The sequence below is a fragment of the Pinus tabuliformis genome, chromosome X, assembly GCF_031772625.1.
Source record: "Pinus tabuliformis cultivar Carrire ecotype Pingquan chromosome X, CPIR1, whole genome shotgun sequence".
Lineage (NCBI taxonomy): Eukaryota > Viridiplantae > Streptophyta > Pinopsida > Pinales > Pinaceae > Pinus > Pinus tabuliformis.
Window position 1 is genome coordinate 524034479 of NC_142308.1, and position 20658 is coordinate 524055136.

Below are 20658 nucleotides of genomic sequence, written 5' to 3' on the forward strand. Positions count from 1 at the left end.
GGGATGTAATGTGCCGGTTTATGTTTGGTTGCATAAAGATTGTACACGTGGGATTTATTTGTGGATTTTGCATGACACATGTGGAATTCTTTTTTTGTAACAGATTTCATGATTACGAGTAATAGGATGAAATTCCCTACGGTTTGAGTTGGAATGCCTTCTAGACATGATGACCATGCCAAAAATGTTTCATGACTCAGACATGTTCTCACCAAAACAACTATAAGCATAAGAACTCCAATCATTTTAGCAAGCTAAAGGCATCCCTTCCATTCTTTTCAAAGCAGCCTGACAATATACCTCATATGAGATCAAAGCAAAACCACATTAACAAGAGGAAGCAAAATAAAAATATAAGAAAAGGGACAAGATACAACCTTGAAGAACCATCCAAAGCCTTTTGACTTTTCAATACTTGATGCTTCACTTCCGAAGTGCCAACAGAATATATACATAAACCTTCACAAAAATTTGAATGTAAGTGAATACTGTATGGCAGACACTATTTACTAAAAAAATCCCACAAATAAGTCCCCAGTTGTGAGATTTTTTTTTTAAATGTAGCCACGACAATACAGTAAGCATACTCATAAAAGCAGGAATCAGACTGGATTATATGTTGGTTGCTGACAATTTCCAGCAGAGGATAAATATGAATATTTATTTGTATGATATTGTATAGCATATCCATGTGAGCCTTTTAAGTTTTATCTAATTGACAAATGAATGCTATTTCAATCAGCGGACTGTCTCACAATAGTTGTGACAGAGTAGATTTCTTGCAAGGCAGATAAGATAGGCGGCTGTACCCAAGTAATCTCAATCAATAGGACTGTTTCAAATTAAAGAAACAATTTGGATCAAAGAACTTAAACCAAAATACAAAGGCGCGACAAAGATTGTATGAGAAATCAGTACCTTGGGATGAACTGGCAGCTGCTCTAATGTAGAAGATCAAGGACAACTTGAATTTTTAGGATTATATAAATGTTTATGCAAATATTAAAAGGCCACAAGGGATTTATCAGGCCAAACTTGTTTAAAGTTTACAGGGAATCTATTAAAACACAATTACTGGGGGCTTGTATTAGCAAAGGAATATTCAAGTTCATTCCCAAGTCTGGGGACCATGAACTCATTACTAGCTAGAGACAGGTCGAACTATTAAATATCATATACAAAATTTCGGTCAATACCCTGGCTATGCAGACCAAATGCATCATGCCTAAGATAATTTATCCAGAGCAAATGAGCTTCATTAAAAGGAAACTTATTCTCGATATTATCACAGTAGTGTAGAAAGGCATGGACTGAACTAGGTGTCTCTGCTCATATTGATTTTGAATAAGCTTAGGACATGGTTTAGTGGTCACTCATAGTGTCCTTACTTAAGGACCTGAGTTCTGGTCATTTCTTTCTTAGAGTGGCAATTATCTTTCTCCAGGCCTCAACCTACCTGTCCATAAACAAATGTAAATTGGAGGATGTGGAACTCTTTAGCCATCCAACAGGGTTGTCTATTGGCCCCATTTCTCTATGTCATGGTTGCTGAATAAATGTGCTACCTCATTTCACATCAATTGACCTATGGCTTCCTTAAAGGCATTCCTCTTTTGGAATAAGGAACTGGGCAATTAGTGAATAGCCACTTTGCAGACAGCTATTTCACTATACACTATGGACAACCTCCATTTTTTTTTGTGATTCTTCGACCTTTAGAATATAATGGGATGCAAAGTCTTCAGGATCTACCTGTTTCGTTTGGTGATTAGAGATGCTCCTAGAACTAACTTGGTGAGACCTTTTAAGTTCCTTTGGCATGCCCTTGTTTTCCAATCCTTACTCAAAGACCTCTGAAATATGATTACTCAAAGTGTGGAAAAGAAGATCAAGAAGTGATTGACAAAGCTCATGGCTCTCACTACAAATTTCAGATATGTATGGAAGTTTTGGCAGCCACCCAGGTCTATTCCTCTTCTTGCATCCCTTTTCCAGTGTTTACTGGTAGTTCAAGAAATTTCTGTGTAGATTTCTGTTACCACCTATATTGTATGGGCAACGTGCATGTGACTTTGATGATATGATGTGGATTTTTGCAGGATGGAATGATGATTCTAGCCTTCCAAAAGTTGCAATGTTAGAGGTGGTTACTAGTAGCATGGGACGAGCAGTGGCTTATGTGGTGGATTGTCATGGTTGGTTCCTTCTTCATGGTGGTATATCTTGGCTGATGGAGCCTTGGGATTTTTGGTTTCATTTGATATTTTGTTTGATGGTTGTGAGATACTCTTTGGTGTTATGGCAGTTAACCTAGCCTAACACGCATACATCTCATGATCCTTTTTAACTGACTTAGGTTTATGACAGAGCATACTTGGAGATACCACTTCTTTTCTCATGGTACAGATTCACAGAACACTATGTGGCATGCTCCTCATTAGCCTACTTGTAAAGACAATTATGTCACTATGAACCACTTCCTTTTTTATCTTATAAACCTTTACTTCATACCATGGTAGAGTAACATATACTCATGCAAATTAAAAATTTACTTTATCCTAAGTGTTCTAATCCCCCGTTTATTCATTTAAATTTTAGACCCATTCTGTATTTCCCATGTGCATAAAGTGGCACATATGTTGAGGTAATATGCATTCTTATAATGTGAAGAATAATCTCATGTTATATGCTTAAAGGGTGCCATCAATATGGATCTGTGGGCCCATAAGCTTCGATTAATCATATGATCCATCCTTTGACTCATACAATGCCCTCACACATGAACTAAAACATTTATGAGCCATCTAGCAATATACCATGATTGCTTGAAGGATAGCATGCATTAAATGTGGATGGTACCCATGCAATGTGAAGGTGGTCACTTGAAGTGAAGTGACAAAGCAATCAAGCGTCAGTTGAGTAATGATCTAAGGCTGAGTCAAGAGGCCGAGTTTGAGCTTGAGTTAGCTAGCCAGCAAGGCTGAGTTTGTTGCCCACATGGAGACCAAGTTCTCCACGATTTTTGATCATGGATTTGGCAGCCAACATGACACTAGAGTTGAGGGGTCATGTGGCATAGCCACTTGCACTTTCCCCTTGGACTCCCACACTTGGCAGCCCACAGATGATATGCAGCTCCAGCTCTCCTACACTTCCCCCTTCAGCTGTACGCATATCAGACTTGGCTGCTCCTTCATGAGACACGCAGCACACTTGGGAACATGTGTGGTTTCCTTGGATGATGTGCTGGACACTTGAAGAGAACTCGAGCTCTTTTGAGAGCCGTCATTCCACACTTACCTTGCTCAGCCACTTGGAGATACACAGCACCCTCATAGCTACGCTGCCCTCTCTTTGCTGCCATACACAGCATCTGATTTGCCACTTGGATCAATTCGATCTTCTCTTGGGATTATCATCACTTGGACACTTGGAAACTCTCCTCACATTGGGACCTTCCCCCATTCTTCTATAAATGTAGTGCTCCTCTCTTGAGCAAAAGACGGTTGGAAGCTTGAGATTGGGGAAACACTGTTGTAATTATTCTATCTTGATAATAATACAAGAAGACTTTGGAGGTCCATGATCTAGCAATTTTATGTGGTTTGCTTGGCTCTCCATTTAGGTAATTTGTAATGTTCCTAATTAGGAAAAAACAGTGATATGCAAAGCAAAACAACACATGCAACACAAAATTTTAAAACATTTAGTGAACACCCATGTAATCTCCAGAAATGACAACCAGTTGAGCCTTTTTATTAAGTAATTGGAGCAATAGTACAATAGTGTGGAAGGAGTGCACCTAGGCTTGCCTCAATGGCAAGCTTGACAAGACCCAGGTGATAAAATAGCAAGCTCAATTGATAGAATAAGCTGCTCCAATGATGCCCTGGTGCTGCCCCAGAAAACTACACTGTCTACTAAAAAGAAGTTGTTGTAAACCCCACTTCCGGTGCTCAGAAAATTCTATAAAAATAGCCCCAAGCTCCTCACAAATAACCCACCAAAACCCAGAAAGGGTTTGGTCTAGTTTTGACTCCCAAAATTCAGCCTCAAATACCTCCTCCAACAGCTGGGAAATACGGCCTCCCTGCAAACTCCAAAAAAAAGTCCTTCAATCACTCCCAAAATGCCTAGTTACATTGCCCCAAAGTTCTCCTTATTTTTCCTGGCAAAACCCAGCTCCAAAACTCGTCCCACAAACTCCCATGTGTGCCTAGTGAGTAGATTCTACGTTGGCCCTGGATGCACCAAATCATGTTGCCTTCAAGCAAAAATCCCCTGCTCCAAAACTCCTCCAATAGGTTGATCTCTCCCTGAATCTCTGATGCCAAATTTCTCTTGGAAATTACTACCCAGAAGACAACTTAAATGACCCAAGCATATCCCCTTTTGCGTCCTCCTGGAATACGCACTAGCTGAGTGAGTGGCTGAGTGTTTAGCTCTGAATCCCTCCAAACTCCTCTCCAAATTGGTACAATTTGACCTCCCTTGGGTGGTACTCGAAGTCCCCGAAGAAAGGGTGAGCTCTCCACTTGGAAAACTTGGTGTTGAACAACAAAGTGACCTAGCTAAGCATCTCAAGCAACAAGAGTAAGTTCCATTGGCAAAAGACACAAATGAGGCTTAGCTTCTCCTATTTATAATTTGTGAGCTTCTCTTTCCCACATGGGCCCCTCCATCAAGCTCTTCGACCTCCCTTCCTGGATATTCGAATTCTTTCCTTGGAAAGTGAGTTTTCCCTTATGTGTGTGGCCCCCACGCTCCACTAACAAAATATTTCAGCCTCCCTTTTTCTCCTAAGTCTTTCTCCCAAAAATTTGTGTGTCCCATGGTCACTAAAAATGTCAAAATTGAGGAAATAAACTTGAGACAAATTAATTTAGGAAGGGACATTATAGTCCTCCCCTCCCAAATGTTGCTTGTCCGCAAGCAACTTCAGTGTTGGATGCTCAAGTATGTGTTCACCTTCCCAAGTGGCATCCTCATACGGTAAGCTCCTCCAGCTTACTAAGTACTCCATGATAGTTCTTCTCCTTAGCTTCCTCTCTCTAGTCTTCAAAATGGATTTTGGTTCCAGAACCAGATGTCCCTCATTATCAAGTGGAGGCAACTCTGTAGCTATTGTCACTTGCTGCCCGAACACCTTCTTCAGGCATGAGACATGAACCATGTTGTGAATCTAGCTCCCTAGTGGAAGCTACAGCTCATAGGCCACCTCCCCAACTCTACTAGTCACCCTGTACGGCCCATAGAAACGTGGTTGTAGCTTCTCAGCCCCCTTTTGCTTCAATGTAAACTGCGATATGGTTGTAGCTACAGAAAGACCAAGTCCCCCTCCTCAAATTGCCTCTCAATCTTGTGCCTATCCGCATACATCTTCTATTGATTTTGGGTTGTCAATAAGTTATCCTTCAGAGCCTTGAGGATATATTGGCTCTCTTGGATCTAATCTTTGGCCTTTGAGGCTTGACTGTCTCCAAAAACAATGTCAACAAAAGACAAAGCATCATAACCATACAAGGCACGGAAAGGTGACATACCAATGGACATGTGATGGGTGGTGTTGTAGCAGTACTCACCCAAATGTAACACTGAATCCATGCTCTCTGCTGCCCTGTCACATAGTTCCGAAGATAGGCCTCCAACCATTTGTTGACCCTCTCAGTTTGACCATCGGTCTGCGAGTGGTAGCTAGTGTTGTGGATGAGTTCAACACCCACTAATCTAAAAAGATCCTGCCAGAATGCCCCCATGAACCAACTGTCTCTGTCACTGACTATGGTCTTAGGAAGTCCATGCAAGCAAAAGACCTCCCTGAAGAACAACTCAGCCACCTGTGATGCCAAATACCGTGTCAGAATGGCGAATAAGTGAGAATATTTGGTCAACCGATACACCACCACATAAATACAATCTTTGCCCTGCACCGTAGGGAGCCCTGTGATAAAATCCATGGAGATACTCTCCATTTCCCCTTGGGGATGGGAAGTGGTTGCAACAACCCAGCTAGATGGGTCAACTCCCCCTTATTCCTCTGGCAAGCCTCACACTCCTACATATATCTCAATACGTCCCCCTTGAGGTCTTCCCATGTGAAATGCTCTTTAACCATCATATATGTCTTCCCAAACCCCTAGTGCCCTGATAGTGGAGAGTCATGAGCTGCCTGGAGAATCCTCTCCTTCCACTGTGAACTCGACACCAAGAATATGCGCCCCTTGTAGTAGATGACCTCGACCATCACCCTATAACACTCATCGATGTGAATACCTTCCAGAATCTCACATGTCCGTCGATCCTTGGAGTACTCCACCAATAATTGCACCTTCCAATCATGGCAAATACTCATGAGTGAAAGTGTCGTGGGCCTCCTGGATAATGCATCTGCTACCACATTGTGTTTGTCCTTAACATACTCAATATCCAAGTCGTAGGCCTGCACCTTGTTGGCCCACCTCTACTGCCTATCACTGAGGCCCTTTTGCCCCATAAAATGGCAAAAACTATTGTGATTAGTCTTCACCCGAAATTTTTTGTCCGCCAGATACTGTCGGAATTTGGCCAATGCATGCATGATGGCTAACATCTCCTTGTCGTAAATAGAATATGACCTCTCATGCTAAAGGAGTTTCTAGCTCTCAAAAGCGATGGGGTGTCCATCCTGAGACAATATTGCGCCAACCCCCTCACCTAATGCATCGCACTCCAAGGTGAACGACTGAGTAAAATTCGGGAGTGCCAAAACTGGGCAACTGCCAACTACTCATCACCTCCTTGAGGCGATCAAAGGCTGACTACGCTCTGTCTGTCCATGCAAAATCCCCCTTCTTTGTCAGATCTGTGAAGGGAGTTGCTAGTTGTGAGAAGACCTTTACGAACTTCCTATAGTAGGTGCATATGCCTATGAATACCCTCAACTCAATCACATTTCGGGGTTCTGCCCAATCCCGAATGGCCTTGATCTTCTCCTCATGCACCCGCACTCCATCTGCGCCAATGATGTGTCCCAAGTAGAGCATCTTTGTCAGTCCAAACTCACATTTGGACAACTTGGCATAAAATTGCTACTCCTCTAAGATGCGCAACACCATCTCCAGGTGCTGCAAATGCTCCTCCCATGTCCGATTGTAAATCAAAATATCGTCGAAGAAGACCAATACAAACCTCCGCAACTACCCACGTTATACATGATCCATGCATGACTGAAAAGTGGCAGGTGCGTTGGTCAACCCCAAGGGCATGACCAAAAACTAAAAATGCCCATAGTGGCACCTAAAAGTTGTCTTGGGGATGTCTTGATCCCTCACCCTGATCTGGTGGTACCCCGAGCGCAAATCTATCTTAGAGAAGTACTTGGCTCCTCTAAGCTCATCCATCAACTCATCATGCACGGGATGGGGTAGCGGTTATTCAAAGTCTTCTTGTTGAGCACCCTATAATCAATGCACATGCGCAAAGTCCCGTCCTTCTTCTTCACGAGAATAACTGATGAAGCGAAGGGGCTAGAACTCGGCCTAATGTGCCCCAATGCTAGCAACTCCTTAATGGTGTGCTCAATCTCATCCTTGTATGCCTTGGGATGCCTATAAGGAATGGTGATAATTGCCTACACCCTAGGCTCCAGCTGAATGGTGTGCTCAAATCCCCTGTCAGGTGGCTGCCCTGGTGGTATGTCCCCAAATACTATCGGGTACCTGTCCAAGATGGCCTATATGTCTGGATGTGGTGGCTTGGGCTGTCCCCCAACCTCCGAAATCCTCAGCTCCACTGCCCATGCTATGTCCCCATGCCTCAAGTCAGCCTCCATCCTGTGTGCTGAAACTGACTATGGAGGATACAAATACATGCCCCGAAGAACTACTAGATTGCCATCTAGCCCTGTGAACTCCATCTCTAGTTTCCTTCAATTAGTGGTGACCCGGCCAAGGGAGTAGATCCACTAGATACCCATCACCACATTGGTGTTCAACACATCCACAACAACAAAAATGATCTATCACCGAGTAGTTCCCCATGGTCACTCTCAAAACGGGGACATATCGAGTGCACTGCATAGTCTTGTCCCCTGACACCAGAACTAAAAACCCCTTGAACTCCTCTGTAGTGATACTCTGCCTCTGAACCATCTGAGCATCAATCAAATTGTGGGTGGCCCCACTGTCTACCAAAATTAAGACACGTTGTTCGTGCACTATGCCTTAGATCCTTAAAGTAAAAAAATTGGGAATTCCATGCAAAGAAGCGAGGACTCCCCCAGATGGTGCAAAAGGTGCTCCCCCAGGTGGTGGTGGTGGTGGTCCCCTCTCTACCTAACCCTCATTGTCTCCCCCTCCAAACTCTAAGTCCACATCATCCTCCTGGTCACTATCCTTGAATACCTCAATGTAGTGGGCCTTGTCTGTTGTGCATAGGTGGGCTCGTGCCCATGGCTCCCGACAAGTAAAACATAGTTTCCTCCTCCAGAGGTCTCTCTTGGTCTCCTCATCTAACTGCCCACGCCCTTGGGCTGCTCGCTGTGGTGGGGGCCTAATGTCACTCCCCTTTTGTGGGTAGGGAGTCTGTGATGGAATGGGTGCTCTAGTCTTGGGGATTGCCCCCTGCAAATCTCTAGCACAAGTCACAGCCTCCTGCAAGGTAGAGGGTCTGCGAGACTTCACCAGTCCACGCAATGGCTCAAGTAACCCCTCTATAAATGTGTACACTCTCCTGGCATCGAACAAGTCTGGTACCATAACTGAAACCCTCAAAAACTTCGATATGTAATGCTTGGGGTGGCCAGTCTATCTAAGTTGGGTCAACTCCCTGAAGTGAGCCTCCGGGTCCCTCCTATCAAAACGCTCCACCACTCTCCATGTGAAGTCCTCATAAGAGGTCACACTGGCATGCCCTAGTGTGGACAAGCCATGAAACCACCAATTATGTGCCTCCCCCTCCAAGTGCAAGGTAGCCATTTTGATGGTTTCCACCTCCGTCATTCGATTAAGCTGGAAATAAGTATCCAACATCTCCACCCAAGCTCGAGCGGTGCACTTGGTAGAGCCATCATATGTGGGGAGGTACATCCTCCCAATAGTATGTTGCAGCTCTGAGCTCTGTGTGCTTGGTCCCCAACTGTACCTGCCCTTCTCATTCTATTTGAGCTGGCAATAATCTCGGAACGACAAGGCTGCTTTGAAAATATTCCCCCACGGATTGCCACTCCCTAAAGAAATCTCCCATGGGCATCTGGTCATTCGACCCTTCTTCCTCACTAGGTGTTGATGGTAGGAAAGTGGGCATCGTGGTTCTGGTTGGCCCACTGAAAGCTACTGGGTGAGTGGCTAGTGAAGGGTGGTCGTACTGTTGTGAGACCCCTGAAGTCTCTCCAAATAGGAACTCACGATGAATGTTCTTGTCCCTATTCTATTGTTTGATCTCCTCCAACATCTCCTTCTTCCCCTTAGCTAAATCATTTAAGGCCTTCAAGAGGTTATCAAATGTTGCTTCCTCCTTTTTCTTTGGCTCCCTCATAATTGCTACTACTAATGCCTTCCCACGTGCCTCCCTATCAGGAGTAATCTCCAACTCCCTTTCCCTGCTCCGGTAAGTCATGTTCTGCCTATCCTCCTCGTTCATAGGAAAGTTCCCCCAAGGTTGAGCCAAGATCGGAGCTCTGATACCACTGTAATGTTCCTAAGTAGGAAAAACAATAATATGCAAAGAAAAACAACACATTCAGTGAACACCCATGTAAACTCCAGAAATGACAACCAACTAAGCCATTTTATTAAATAATTGGAGCAATAGTACAATAGTGTGGAAGGAGTGCACCTAGGCTTACCTCAATGGCAAGTTTGACAAGACCTAGGTGATAAAATAGCAAGCCCAGATGATAGAATAAGCTGCTCCAATGATTCCCTCTGTTGCCCCAGAAAACTACATTGTCTGCTAAAAAGACACTTTTGTAAACCCCACTTCTGGTTCTTAAAAAATTCTATAAAATTAGCCCCAAACTACTCACAAATAACCCACCAAAGCCCAGAAAGGGTTTGGTCTGGTTCTGACGCCCGAAATTCGGCCCCAAATACCACGTCCTCCTCCAACAGCTGGGAAATACAACCTCCCTGCAAACTCCCAAAAAAAATCCTCCAATCACTCCCAAATTTCTGAGTTACACTACCCCCAAAGTTCTCCTTATTTCTCCCGGCAAAACCCAGCTCCAAAACTCGTCCCACAAACTCCCACGTGTGCCCAGTGAGTAGCTTCAGCGCTGGCCCTGGAGCACCAAAGCATGTTGCCTTCAAGCAACAATCTCCTGCTCCAAAAGTCCTCCAATAGGTTGATCTCTCCCTAAATCTCCTATGCCAAATTTCTCCCGGCAATTACTACCCGGAAGACAACTAAAATGACCCAAGCATATCCCCTTTTGCGTCCTCCTGGAATACGCACTAGCTGAGTGTTTAGCTCTGAATCCCTCCAAACTCCTCTCCAAATTGGTACGATTTGACCTCCCTTGGGTGGCACTCGAAGTCCCCCAAAGAATAGGGTGAGCTCTTCACTGAAAACTCGGTGTTGAACAGCAAAGTGACCTGGCTAAGCAACGCGAGCAACAAGAGTAAGTTCGATTGGCAAAATATATAAAATGAGGTTGAGTTTCTCCTATTTATAATTTGTGAGCTTCTCTTTCCCACGTGGGCCCCTCTATCAAGCTCTTCGATCTCCCTTCCCTAGCAAGTGTGTTTTCCATTATGCATGTGGTCCCCACGCTCCGCTAACAAAATGTTTTGATCTCCCTTTTTCTCCTAAGTCTTTCTCCCAAAAATTTGTGGGTCCCATGGTCACCAAAAATGTCAAAATTGTGGAAATAAACTTGAGACAAATTAATTTAGGTATTGATTTTGGGTAGCATCAGATGTGCTTAAGCTCCGAAATTTTGTGGAGGGGCTAGAACACATGAGATCTCCAAGACCCAAAAACTGTTTGGAGAAATTCCACCCATATTGTATTTTATTAAAATAATTAATATTTTTAATGGGGTTCCTAGGTCTAAACTTAGGAAAATAAAAATATTAATGGGTATTAATGAAAGTATGGGTGAGAAGCTTGTAAGAGACGAGGATCAAGTCTAATTTAATCTTAGCCGTTGATTAGGGACTTAATCTCGGTCGTTGATTCATCAATAGGAAAAGTATAAGAGAAGACTTGAGAGTCATTTGGAGATACACCGGGCAAATACTTGGTAACCCAAGGGAAATCAATTCTCAAGGAGAAGGAGTTTGATTTCAAAGGGAGAGTTGCAGGGTGAAGGAAGAGGAGGGTATCAGCATCAGTCAGAGACTGAGGAGGAGGTGACGCAGAGCATTAGAGGGACAACGTAGAGGGAAGATCAGAGAGACAACGCAGCAAGGGACGCAGTCCTCATGCAAGCCTCACGCAGAAGTGACGCGGAGGTGACGCAGCGAAGTCTGGAGGGTCTCCGGGGTGTCAAAATATCTCCAAATCAAGGAGGAAAATTGTCTCAGGTGTTTCTCTCAGAGGTGTCTCTATATTTTGTAAAATCATTCCTTGTAAAGAGATTGTTGCTAAAGAATAATAAATAAACCCTCATTTGCTGCACCGGTTTTCCTGCATTGGCTTTTTCTAGGGACTATTGTCCAAAATTAGCTGTGTTGATGTGATTGATTCTTGTGCTTGTATATCACTGCTATTTTCTCTATGTTATTATGTGACAACGTAGAATTTATTTTGATGTTTACTGAAGGGTTTTGTAAATAACTTATTGTGGAAAATAAGTAGGAGAAATAAATCAGTTACCGCAGTAGAATTTCGTGTCAGAAATTTTCACATTAGGAAGGTACATTACATAATTTGTTGTGCTTTCAATTTAATTTGCTTAAGATTTGTAGTTTATGCCTTGATAGGGGCATTGTTGCCCAAAGGAGAAGATAGCAAGTGCTTGTTATCTTCTTGTTAGTTTGTGTTCTAGAACATAAAATTGCATGCATTTCTCGATTGAATAACATGTTTACCTTGTTCATTGTGCAAACTACACCTATCCTACTAATCTCTTTGGAAAGATCTTAAGTGTAGTACAGGTTCCTCAAGTTTAGGTTTGGGGAAGTTCTTGGTTGAACCAGCCACCTCCTAGTACTAAAGAAGCATTAGTCCCACTTGGATCAAGTGCCTTCAAAGGGCTTCAAAAGGGCCCCTACTCTCTCTTCTCTCCTCACAAAATTTCTATCAACAATTCTTGGTTCTTATTCAAGCATTTCATTGACATATCTAGCATCTAAAGGCTTTTTATTGACTGTTGTCCTAACAGCAGTCATATTAGCTGAGAAAAGGCCAAGTTCTTTTGGTCTTTTCTTAGCTAATTAATGTAGGGACTTAGCATTTTAATTATAGAATTTCACTTGGTATATTGGGCCTGCAAATACTAACATTTATTGATTGTTTTAAACTCATTTTTGGCATTTCTAATATAATTTGTTTGCTAGTTTTTAGCAAGCCTGCAATTTTACAAGGGGAGGTGCTGCTGAAAGTTGCACAACTTTGAAGCTTTAAAACACCTGGAAGCAACCTACATTGAAACATTTGTAAAAAATACGATTTTACCACCATTGTAACTTCATCTATCCATTTTAGATCCCTTTATTCATAAAGGGAATCCATTATTTTTATCCCTTTATTCACAAGGGAATCATCATGTATTGTAATCATTTTGAGAGTTAGCAGAGTCTCCTAAGCATCCCCCCTACCCAGTGGGGATCTCTTTTGGTTGTCTCTTTTGTGGTTTGTTTTTATTGTGGGATTAAAATTAACTTTAGAAGAGCTTAATCACATCACAAAACTAGAATATACTTCAATTTCATTAGATTTCATTTCATTTATGCAAATAGATTTGTTCAATTTTCATTTCATTTAGACTATATCTAATTTCAATTTCTAGAATAGATTTCCTTTTATGCTATCTAGAATAGATTTCACTTATGTTCTTTAGATTAGTTTCATTTTTGCAAAGTAATGAACCTTGATCAAGCTCTAGGGTTTGTTGGTTGAATTAGACTAAATAAGGAAAACCTCTTTTGTATCTTCTTACTATGAAATTGGGGGAAATTGGTAAACGTTCAACTCGTGAAGTCAAGCTAAGGACTTGTTTTTCTTGGAATTATTGAGAGGGGATTGAATTAGTATTTCTCTTCAATTAGTCAATTTTAACTTCATAGAACATTAATTATTATTATCATCAGATAAACATAAATCAATCATCAACACCATTCAACAATGCACAACGATAAAGACACTAACCAGAGATTTTTTAGGTGGAAACCCTTCCAAGAGAAAAACCACCGAATGCTTCTTAATAATTGTCTTCAATAATTTACATCAATTACGATACTCCAACTTCCAAGATTTTCAACTTCAACTAAAGGAGGCTCTAACCCCCTCGTTTACAAGCTCCAACCTAAAGGATGTTCCAACACCCTATTTACCATCTCCAATTGGAAGGACGCTCCGATGCCTTGTGGAGGCTCCAACTTGCCCTAGCACCACCCTGCCGCCCTGAAGTGTTCTCAAGCTCCAACCTGAAGGAGACTCCACTCTCCTTCCTTGCACCACCCTGCTCAGCAAGCTACCACTTGCCCTGAAGGCTCCAACCTTCAGCTCACCACGGCAAACCACGTTTCATGATGTTCAAACTAGATCCCCCTGTGCTCGACAGCAATACAAAAGGAACCACAATAGAATCTTTGTTGCTTCTGCTCAATATGTATATCAATATCAAACGTCCAACTTCACTGCTCATCTCTCTCACAAACCCTACATAAAAGATTCTGCCAAAAACCTTGTTTCAACATATATTCTCTATCAAAATAGAGCCATCATACACCACTAACAAACCCTAAACATTTGAATACAAATGTCAAATCCAGGCTCATAGATAATTTAAGCTCTGTAACAATACTAGTCAGTAGTAACATAAACCCTACTCAAGGTCAAACCCTAGGTAACATCAACTCTCACTATTAATATGTGCTTACTATCCAACAAGTCAAACCCTAGCAATATCACATCAATAATAACAACAAACTTCTAGCCCAAATACATTTGACCAACACTTCAACAACATGTCAATCAAGTCTTGGCAACAATATATGAAACCCTAGTTTGATAAATCTTCTCATCAACCTTAGCATTGTGAAAATTCCAATACCGGAATCCTATTGCAACAACTGATCTTATTTTTCCTAATTGTTAATTAATTAACAATTTATCTGCTACTGCAAATGTCGAAATAAACACACTACAACCTTCACAAATAAAATTCTACGGAAAAATAAAACGCTGGAAGTTGAGAAACGCTAGCACACCCACATAAAATTAACACAATTATTTTTGGACAAAAGTCCCCGGAAAAACCCAATGTGGGAAAACCGGTGCAGCAGCTGAGGGTTTTATTATTATGCAGCGGTGATAAATTATGAGTACAACTGGATGTCGATATCTGGCAATCCTACACAGAAAAACATTGACAAAAATCAAGTGAGGAATTTCCTCACCCCACAGGCAAACCCCGACATAACTTGCCTTCATAAACTCGGCCCTCTGACCCTCTACGTCATCCTCTGAGCAGTTTGCTTGACGTCAAGCCTCTGACTAATCTCTGATGAAGTCATTCTGCCCTCTGTTGGCTAGAAAAATGCTTCTCCAACACTCTGGGACTCCTTCCCAGCCTCTGGAACTGAAGACATCTTTCCCTATCAGCAAATCGAAATTGCCTCTAGAAGCTATTGCGCAGCCCCTGCATGAACTTCTCTGTGACTCTTCTGCCTCTCTGCAAATGCACTCACTGGATCTGGAATACTTCCTCCAACCTCACTGTCTCTGCCCCTCTCACACTGCTTTGATCTCTAGCTCTCTCTGGCAACTAACTATTGCTACTCTGGAAATCAATCTGCCAAGAAATCGAACTACTCAAGTGTCTCAAGTGAGTTCTCCATCACCACATCGATCTCCTCTTATAATCCTCTATCAGAGCACCAAAGACCAAGATTAAAACTTAATCAATGGCTAGGATCATCTCTCAACCAATCCAAGAGAGTTTCTAGATGATTCTTGTCTTGACTTAAATAATATTGATTAATTAACCATATTCCCTAAGTTTAGACTTAAGAAATATTTAAAAATTTGTTAATAATCTAATTGTCATTTCTAGGAGGAATTTCCAGAAACAATTTCTGCCACTGGGTTTTGGAGATCTCATGTATTCTAGCCTCTCCACCAAATTTCCTGGCTAGAACACATCCAATGCTACAAAAACTAACACTCCCTCTTAGCAAGGAATGTGTTCTAGTGTTGCACCCGCTGCCGCAACACCCTACCTATGTATCATCTCGTGTCATGTTGCTAATGTCTGGCCGTACTGCCCACCAACCACTGCGCAACTCTGATATACATTGCATCTATGTTGCTGTTGACACTGCCATACTGTAGATGACACTGCCATATTGTTCCCAACACTGCATCTGCAGTGCAACTCCCTCTCATTTGTTGTTGCTGCAACTGAAAAGCATCCAAAACACTGAATCAACTGTGATCAGTATGATGCATTTGTCTCCTAGGTCTCTTACCGCCACTAGCATCTACACTGTCACTAAAGAATTTGTATTGTTGATGCCTCTGCACTACGCTCCCCAACATCTGACTACTACTAGTCTTTGCAACTGTCACTCAGTCTCTGACTACATCAATTGTCATTGATCCATCCTACCACTAAACACTGTGGGCCTCCGTAGCCAAGTAATGATCCATGAGGTGGACTCCTCAAGGATCTTGCCCAACTATAGCACTATGGGGCTACAATACCAAGTCACCCCACCTCATTCCTGGAGGTATATCGACAAATATATCAAAGTCTTCCTCCAGCCTGGAGGAAACCCTGTTGAAGTTGCCTGTTGATCTTGCTTCTCCTCCTTGTCCTTCTTCCTGAGAGGACACTCAGTACTGTAGTGACCGAGTTCACCACAACTGAAGCACTTGACCTTTGATAGGTCCTTCTTCTTCTTTCTTTGCTCCCTCTATCCTTGACTGGGACCCTTTGCTGCGAGGGCCACATTCTCCTCCTCCTTCACCATCTTCGATCTGCTGCTATTGCCACTGATGGAGCTCTTTAAAAGAGCTCGTCTCAACTCCTCCTACTGCAAATCGGCCCACATTCTATCCAAGTTTGGTAGCCTATTTCTACCCAATATGCTTTGGACAAAAAATTTCCAATCCTCTGAGACACTATTGAGTGCCAATCACACTAGCTCTGTGGATTGAGTCGCTGCCCCAACAGCTAACGGTTGGTCTCGGACCTCCTGAATCCTGGTAAGGAAGGGATCTATGCCTTCCCCCTTCTACATCGAATGCATCTCAGCATCTCCTCAAGAAACATCTTTCGCTGCTTGGAAGTTCCCCGGTATAACGTGGAGAGAGCATCCCACATCTGTTTGGCGATATCTTTGCCAGCTATATGTGAGACAATATGATCTCGGACTCCATCAAAGATCAACAGCTTTGCCCGCGCCATCTCTTTCTATATTCTTTCTGTTGATCTACATCTTGGGGAACTACCACTATAGCACCAATGTAGGCTTTCAGGCCATATTTATCTAGAAGGAAAGACATCCTTGCCTTCCAGAGGACATAGTTGGAAGCTGCATCCAACCTATCCTGATCACGAAGCCTAGCAGTGGCCATCTCAATGAACTGTCGAAAGCTTCCTCTTTCCTTCTGCTCCGCTCCTGCTCTACTATTCGCACTCCCTTCTAGAGTGAGAAGATCTGCTCACAACTACTGTCGATCTGCAAGGAGAATCAAACTTCTTGAGACTAGAAGTTCCCTGAGGAAAATTTTCCCTCTGTGTGCCCTTCTCTCTTCAACCCCGATGTTGGTTCTGCTTTAGTGTACTTCTACAAAAACACTGCGTCCAGCTAGATATTTTCCCAATGAAAGTACTAATTTACACCATCTACCTCTGGAACTTCCTCAAGCAACTCGGCCTCCTAGTAAAACACTGCGCTGCCCTTGGGAATTTCGACCTGCTGCCCACACTGAGCAACAAAATTCCTTCTTTTTCGCCTCTAAGTTCTCCAGCTAATTAACTGCACTTTGATACCATGTGAAAATTCCAATACTGGAATCCTATTGCAACAACTGGTATTATTTCTCCTAATTGTTAATTAATTAACAATTTATCTGCTACCGCAAATATCGAAAGGAACACACTACAACCTTCACAAATAAAATTCCGCAGAAAAATAAAACTTTGGACATTGAGAAATGCTAGCACACCCACATAAAATTAACACAATTATTTTTGGACAAAAGTCCCCGGAAAAACCCAATGCGAGAAAACCGGTGTAGCAACTGAGGGTTTTATTATTATGCAACAGTGACAAATTATGAGTACAACTGGATGTCGATATCTGGCAATCCTACAGAGAAAAATACGGGAAAAAATCCAGTGAGGAATTTCCTCACCCCACAGGCAAACCCTGGCACAACTTGCCTTCAAAAACTCGGCCCTTTGACCCTATACGTTAGCCTCTGCACAATCTGCTTGACGTCAAGCCTCTGACTGGTCTCTAATGAAGTCGTTCTTCCCTTTGCTCGCTGGAAAAATGCTTCTCCAGCACTCTAAAACTCCTTCCTGGCCTCTGGAACTGAAGACGTCTTTCCATCTCAGCAAATCAGACTTGCCTCTAGAAGATACTGCACAACCCTTGCGGCAGCTTCTCTATGGCTCTTCTGCCTCTCTGCAAATGCACTCACTGGATCTGGAATACTTCCTCCAACCTCACTATCTTTGCCCCTCGCGCACTGCTTCAATCTCTAGCTCTCTCCAGCAACTGACTGTTGCTACTTAGGAAATCAATCTGCGAAGAAATCGAACTGCTCAAGTGTCTCAAACGAGTTCTCCATCACCACATCGATCTCCTCTTATAATTCTCTGCTGAAGCATCAACGACCAATATTAAAACTTAATCAATGGCCAGGATCATCTCTGGATCGATCCGTGTGAGTTTCTAGATGATTCTCACCTTGACTTAATTAATACTGATTAATTAACCATATTCCCTAAGTTTAGGCGTAGGAAATATTCAAAAATTGGTTAATAATCTAGTTAAGTCATTTCTAAGCGGAATTTCCAGAAACGATTTCAGGGTTTTGGAGATCTCATGTATTTTAGACTCTCCACCAAATTTTGTGGCTAGAACATATCCGATGCTACAAAAAATAACTATAGAGCTTGCCCAAAGGGCAAGTGATTGAGCCTTCGGCTAGCCTTGAGCCTTGACTCAAATCTTTTCCTTACGTCACCCTCCAACATCCTTTTATATTTTTTTAATTTTCTTTTCTTCCTACCAAAATCTGACAGTGCACCCTTGAACCTTTGGTTACTTGTACTAGTTCTTTCCTCTAGAGACAAACAAGCTCAGGCAGGGTATCCTTACATCCTCTCCCTGACACCTTACACAAAAAGAGCGTTGGGTGGGTACACCATTTTAGCAGATCTATCCCATATATTGGGTGTGACTTCCTGCTCTCCCTGATTCTGACACCTTACACAAAAAGAGCGTTGGGTGGGTACACCATTTTAGCAGATCTATCCCATATATTGGGTGTGACTTCCTGCTCTCCCTGATTCTGACACCTTACACAAAAAGAGCGTTGGGTGGGTACACCATTTTAGCAGATCTATCCCATATATTGGGTGTGACTTCCTGCTCTCCCTGATTCTGACACCTTACACAAAAAGAGCGTTGGGTGGGTACACCATTTTAGCAGATCTATCCCATATATTGGGTGTGACTTCCTGCTCTCCCTGATTCTGACACCTTACACAAAAAGAGCGTTGGGTGGGTACACCATTTTAGCAGATCTATCCCATATATTGGGTGTGACTTCCTGCTCTCCCTGATTCTGACACCTTACACAAAAAGAGCGTTGGGTGGGTACACCATTTTAGCAGATCTATGGGTCTGACTTCCTGCTCTCCAGGACAGTTTAACGCATGATGTTAGAATGTCAAGAGCTGAATCAGCTTGACCCTTCCAAACGGAGGTTGCCACTTACTAGAGTTGATGAGAATGTAAGTGGTCCCGAGGGGGCTGACATGACACCCAACCACACGGCTGTCCAAATATGAGTTAAACTGTACAGGAGGATATGGAGGCTCTCCATCAAGGCGTAGGATACAGATTCACGGATGACGTTAGGGAGCCAAGGTTAATGCTCTGCTTGCCTAAATGGGAGGTTTACCACACGGGGGTTACTACCGTGTGGACCTGAAGGGGCAGACATGACTCTCAACCTCACTGCTGCATTAGAGGCTGTCCATCATTTTGGTTAGGGAGCAAGGCAGCTTACTGGAGGTATAAGGTTACCACTGGCTGTAGTGGGCCTACAGGGCTACCAGGCATGACCTCCCAGCCTCCTAGTGTTGGTAGTGGTTGTCCCTTTGCCGATCATCTATTTATCCATCCTGTGCCACAGACTTGTCTAGCTCTATGTTGGTATCTGACTTGTTGTTTGTATAGTTTTATTTTGGTGTCTGACTTTATGTTGGTTGTCTTTCATTTTCTAGATTTGGCTAAGGCACAAAGCCCTGTTTGGCTAACCCGGACACCTAGCCCACTGTATTCACGATGAGCTAGGGTAGAGGATCCTAATTAATGATAGCCCCACATCGACTCAGTGCCTTAGTGATTCCATGACAAGGCATAGGGGTGTTGAAGCCCTTTTTAAAGGTGTGACGTACTATTATTTGCACCCAATGGCTTACGGCTCAGTGTTGCTTCAAGCTCAATATTGCCTGCACAGAGTGAGCCGCATACGAGTATGGTCAATTTCATTCCTGAGATGGTGTCAAACCCAGGAACACCATGCCTTGTTGGTCTCTGACTTCATTGTTGGTTGTCCAGATCTATGTTGGTATCTGACTTCATTGTTGGTTGCTTACTGGATATTATTCTAAAGGGTGGTTTCTTTAATGTAGTAGCAATTCTCCACAATTGCTAAGGGTGGACCAGCAATTGTGGAGAATTTCAGGGTTGCAAGCTGTTGTTCCGGGGAGAGCCAAATTCATCATTTTGGGCCTGCGCAAAAGTGTCACTGGGTAGATTCGTGGGTTGGATTCTTCTCTCTTGCGTCGGGTTTGAGAAGAGATTTCTCTCAATTCTTCCTGAGGGAAATGACAAGGCCATTCTATAGTTGATGAAGGAGGGATAAGTGACATATTCAGCAGTTGTAGTTTGTGGGGGACACGGTTTCTGCCAGGGAGGGCATAGCACCGATTTTGGGTGATTTCGGGAGGTTAGAATTAGCCCAAAACAATTTTGGGTTTCGTTGGTCAGGGATCAAGGAGTCTGCTCCTAATTTTGCAGAAATTTTGGAGGAGTTTTGGTGCCCCAAACAGTGGAATTATTGGGCAGCTAGTGGGGGAGGAGTGAGCTTAAATTTTGGGTCCCGTGTGGTCGGTAGAATTTGCCAAAACTCTTTATGGGTTTATTTGGGTTTGTGGTGGGCAGTCCAAAATTAATTTCGCAGAATTTTCTGAGCACTTTTGGCAGCTTAAACATGTGTTTCTTCTAACCAGCAGTTGTAGAATTTCCAGGGTCAATGCAAAGC

At 42.9% G+C, this 20658-nt stretch overlaps 1 protein-coding gene across 5 annotated transcripts in view; it reads right to left on the bottom strand.

The window, feature by feature from the left end:
- Positions 1 to 20658, bottom strand: part of LOC149140999 (uncharacterized) — a 270261-nt gene that overhangs the window by 229928 nt on the left and 19675 nt on the right. For all 5 annotated transcript variants that reach the window (XM_089447932.1, XM_089447931.1, XM_089447930.1 and 2 more), the window contains one exon: positions 378 to 459. In XM_089447932.1, coding sequence (XP_089304058.1) covers positions 378 to 459 — 82 coding nt within the window. The remainder of the gene's footprint in view (positions 1 to 377; positions 460 to 20658) is intronic.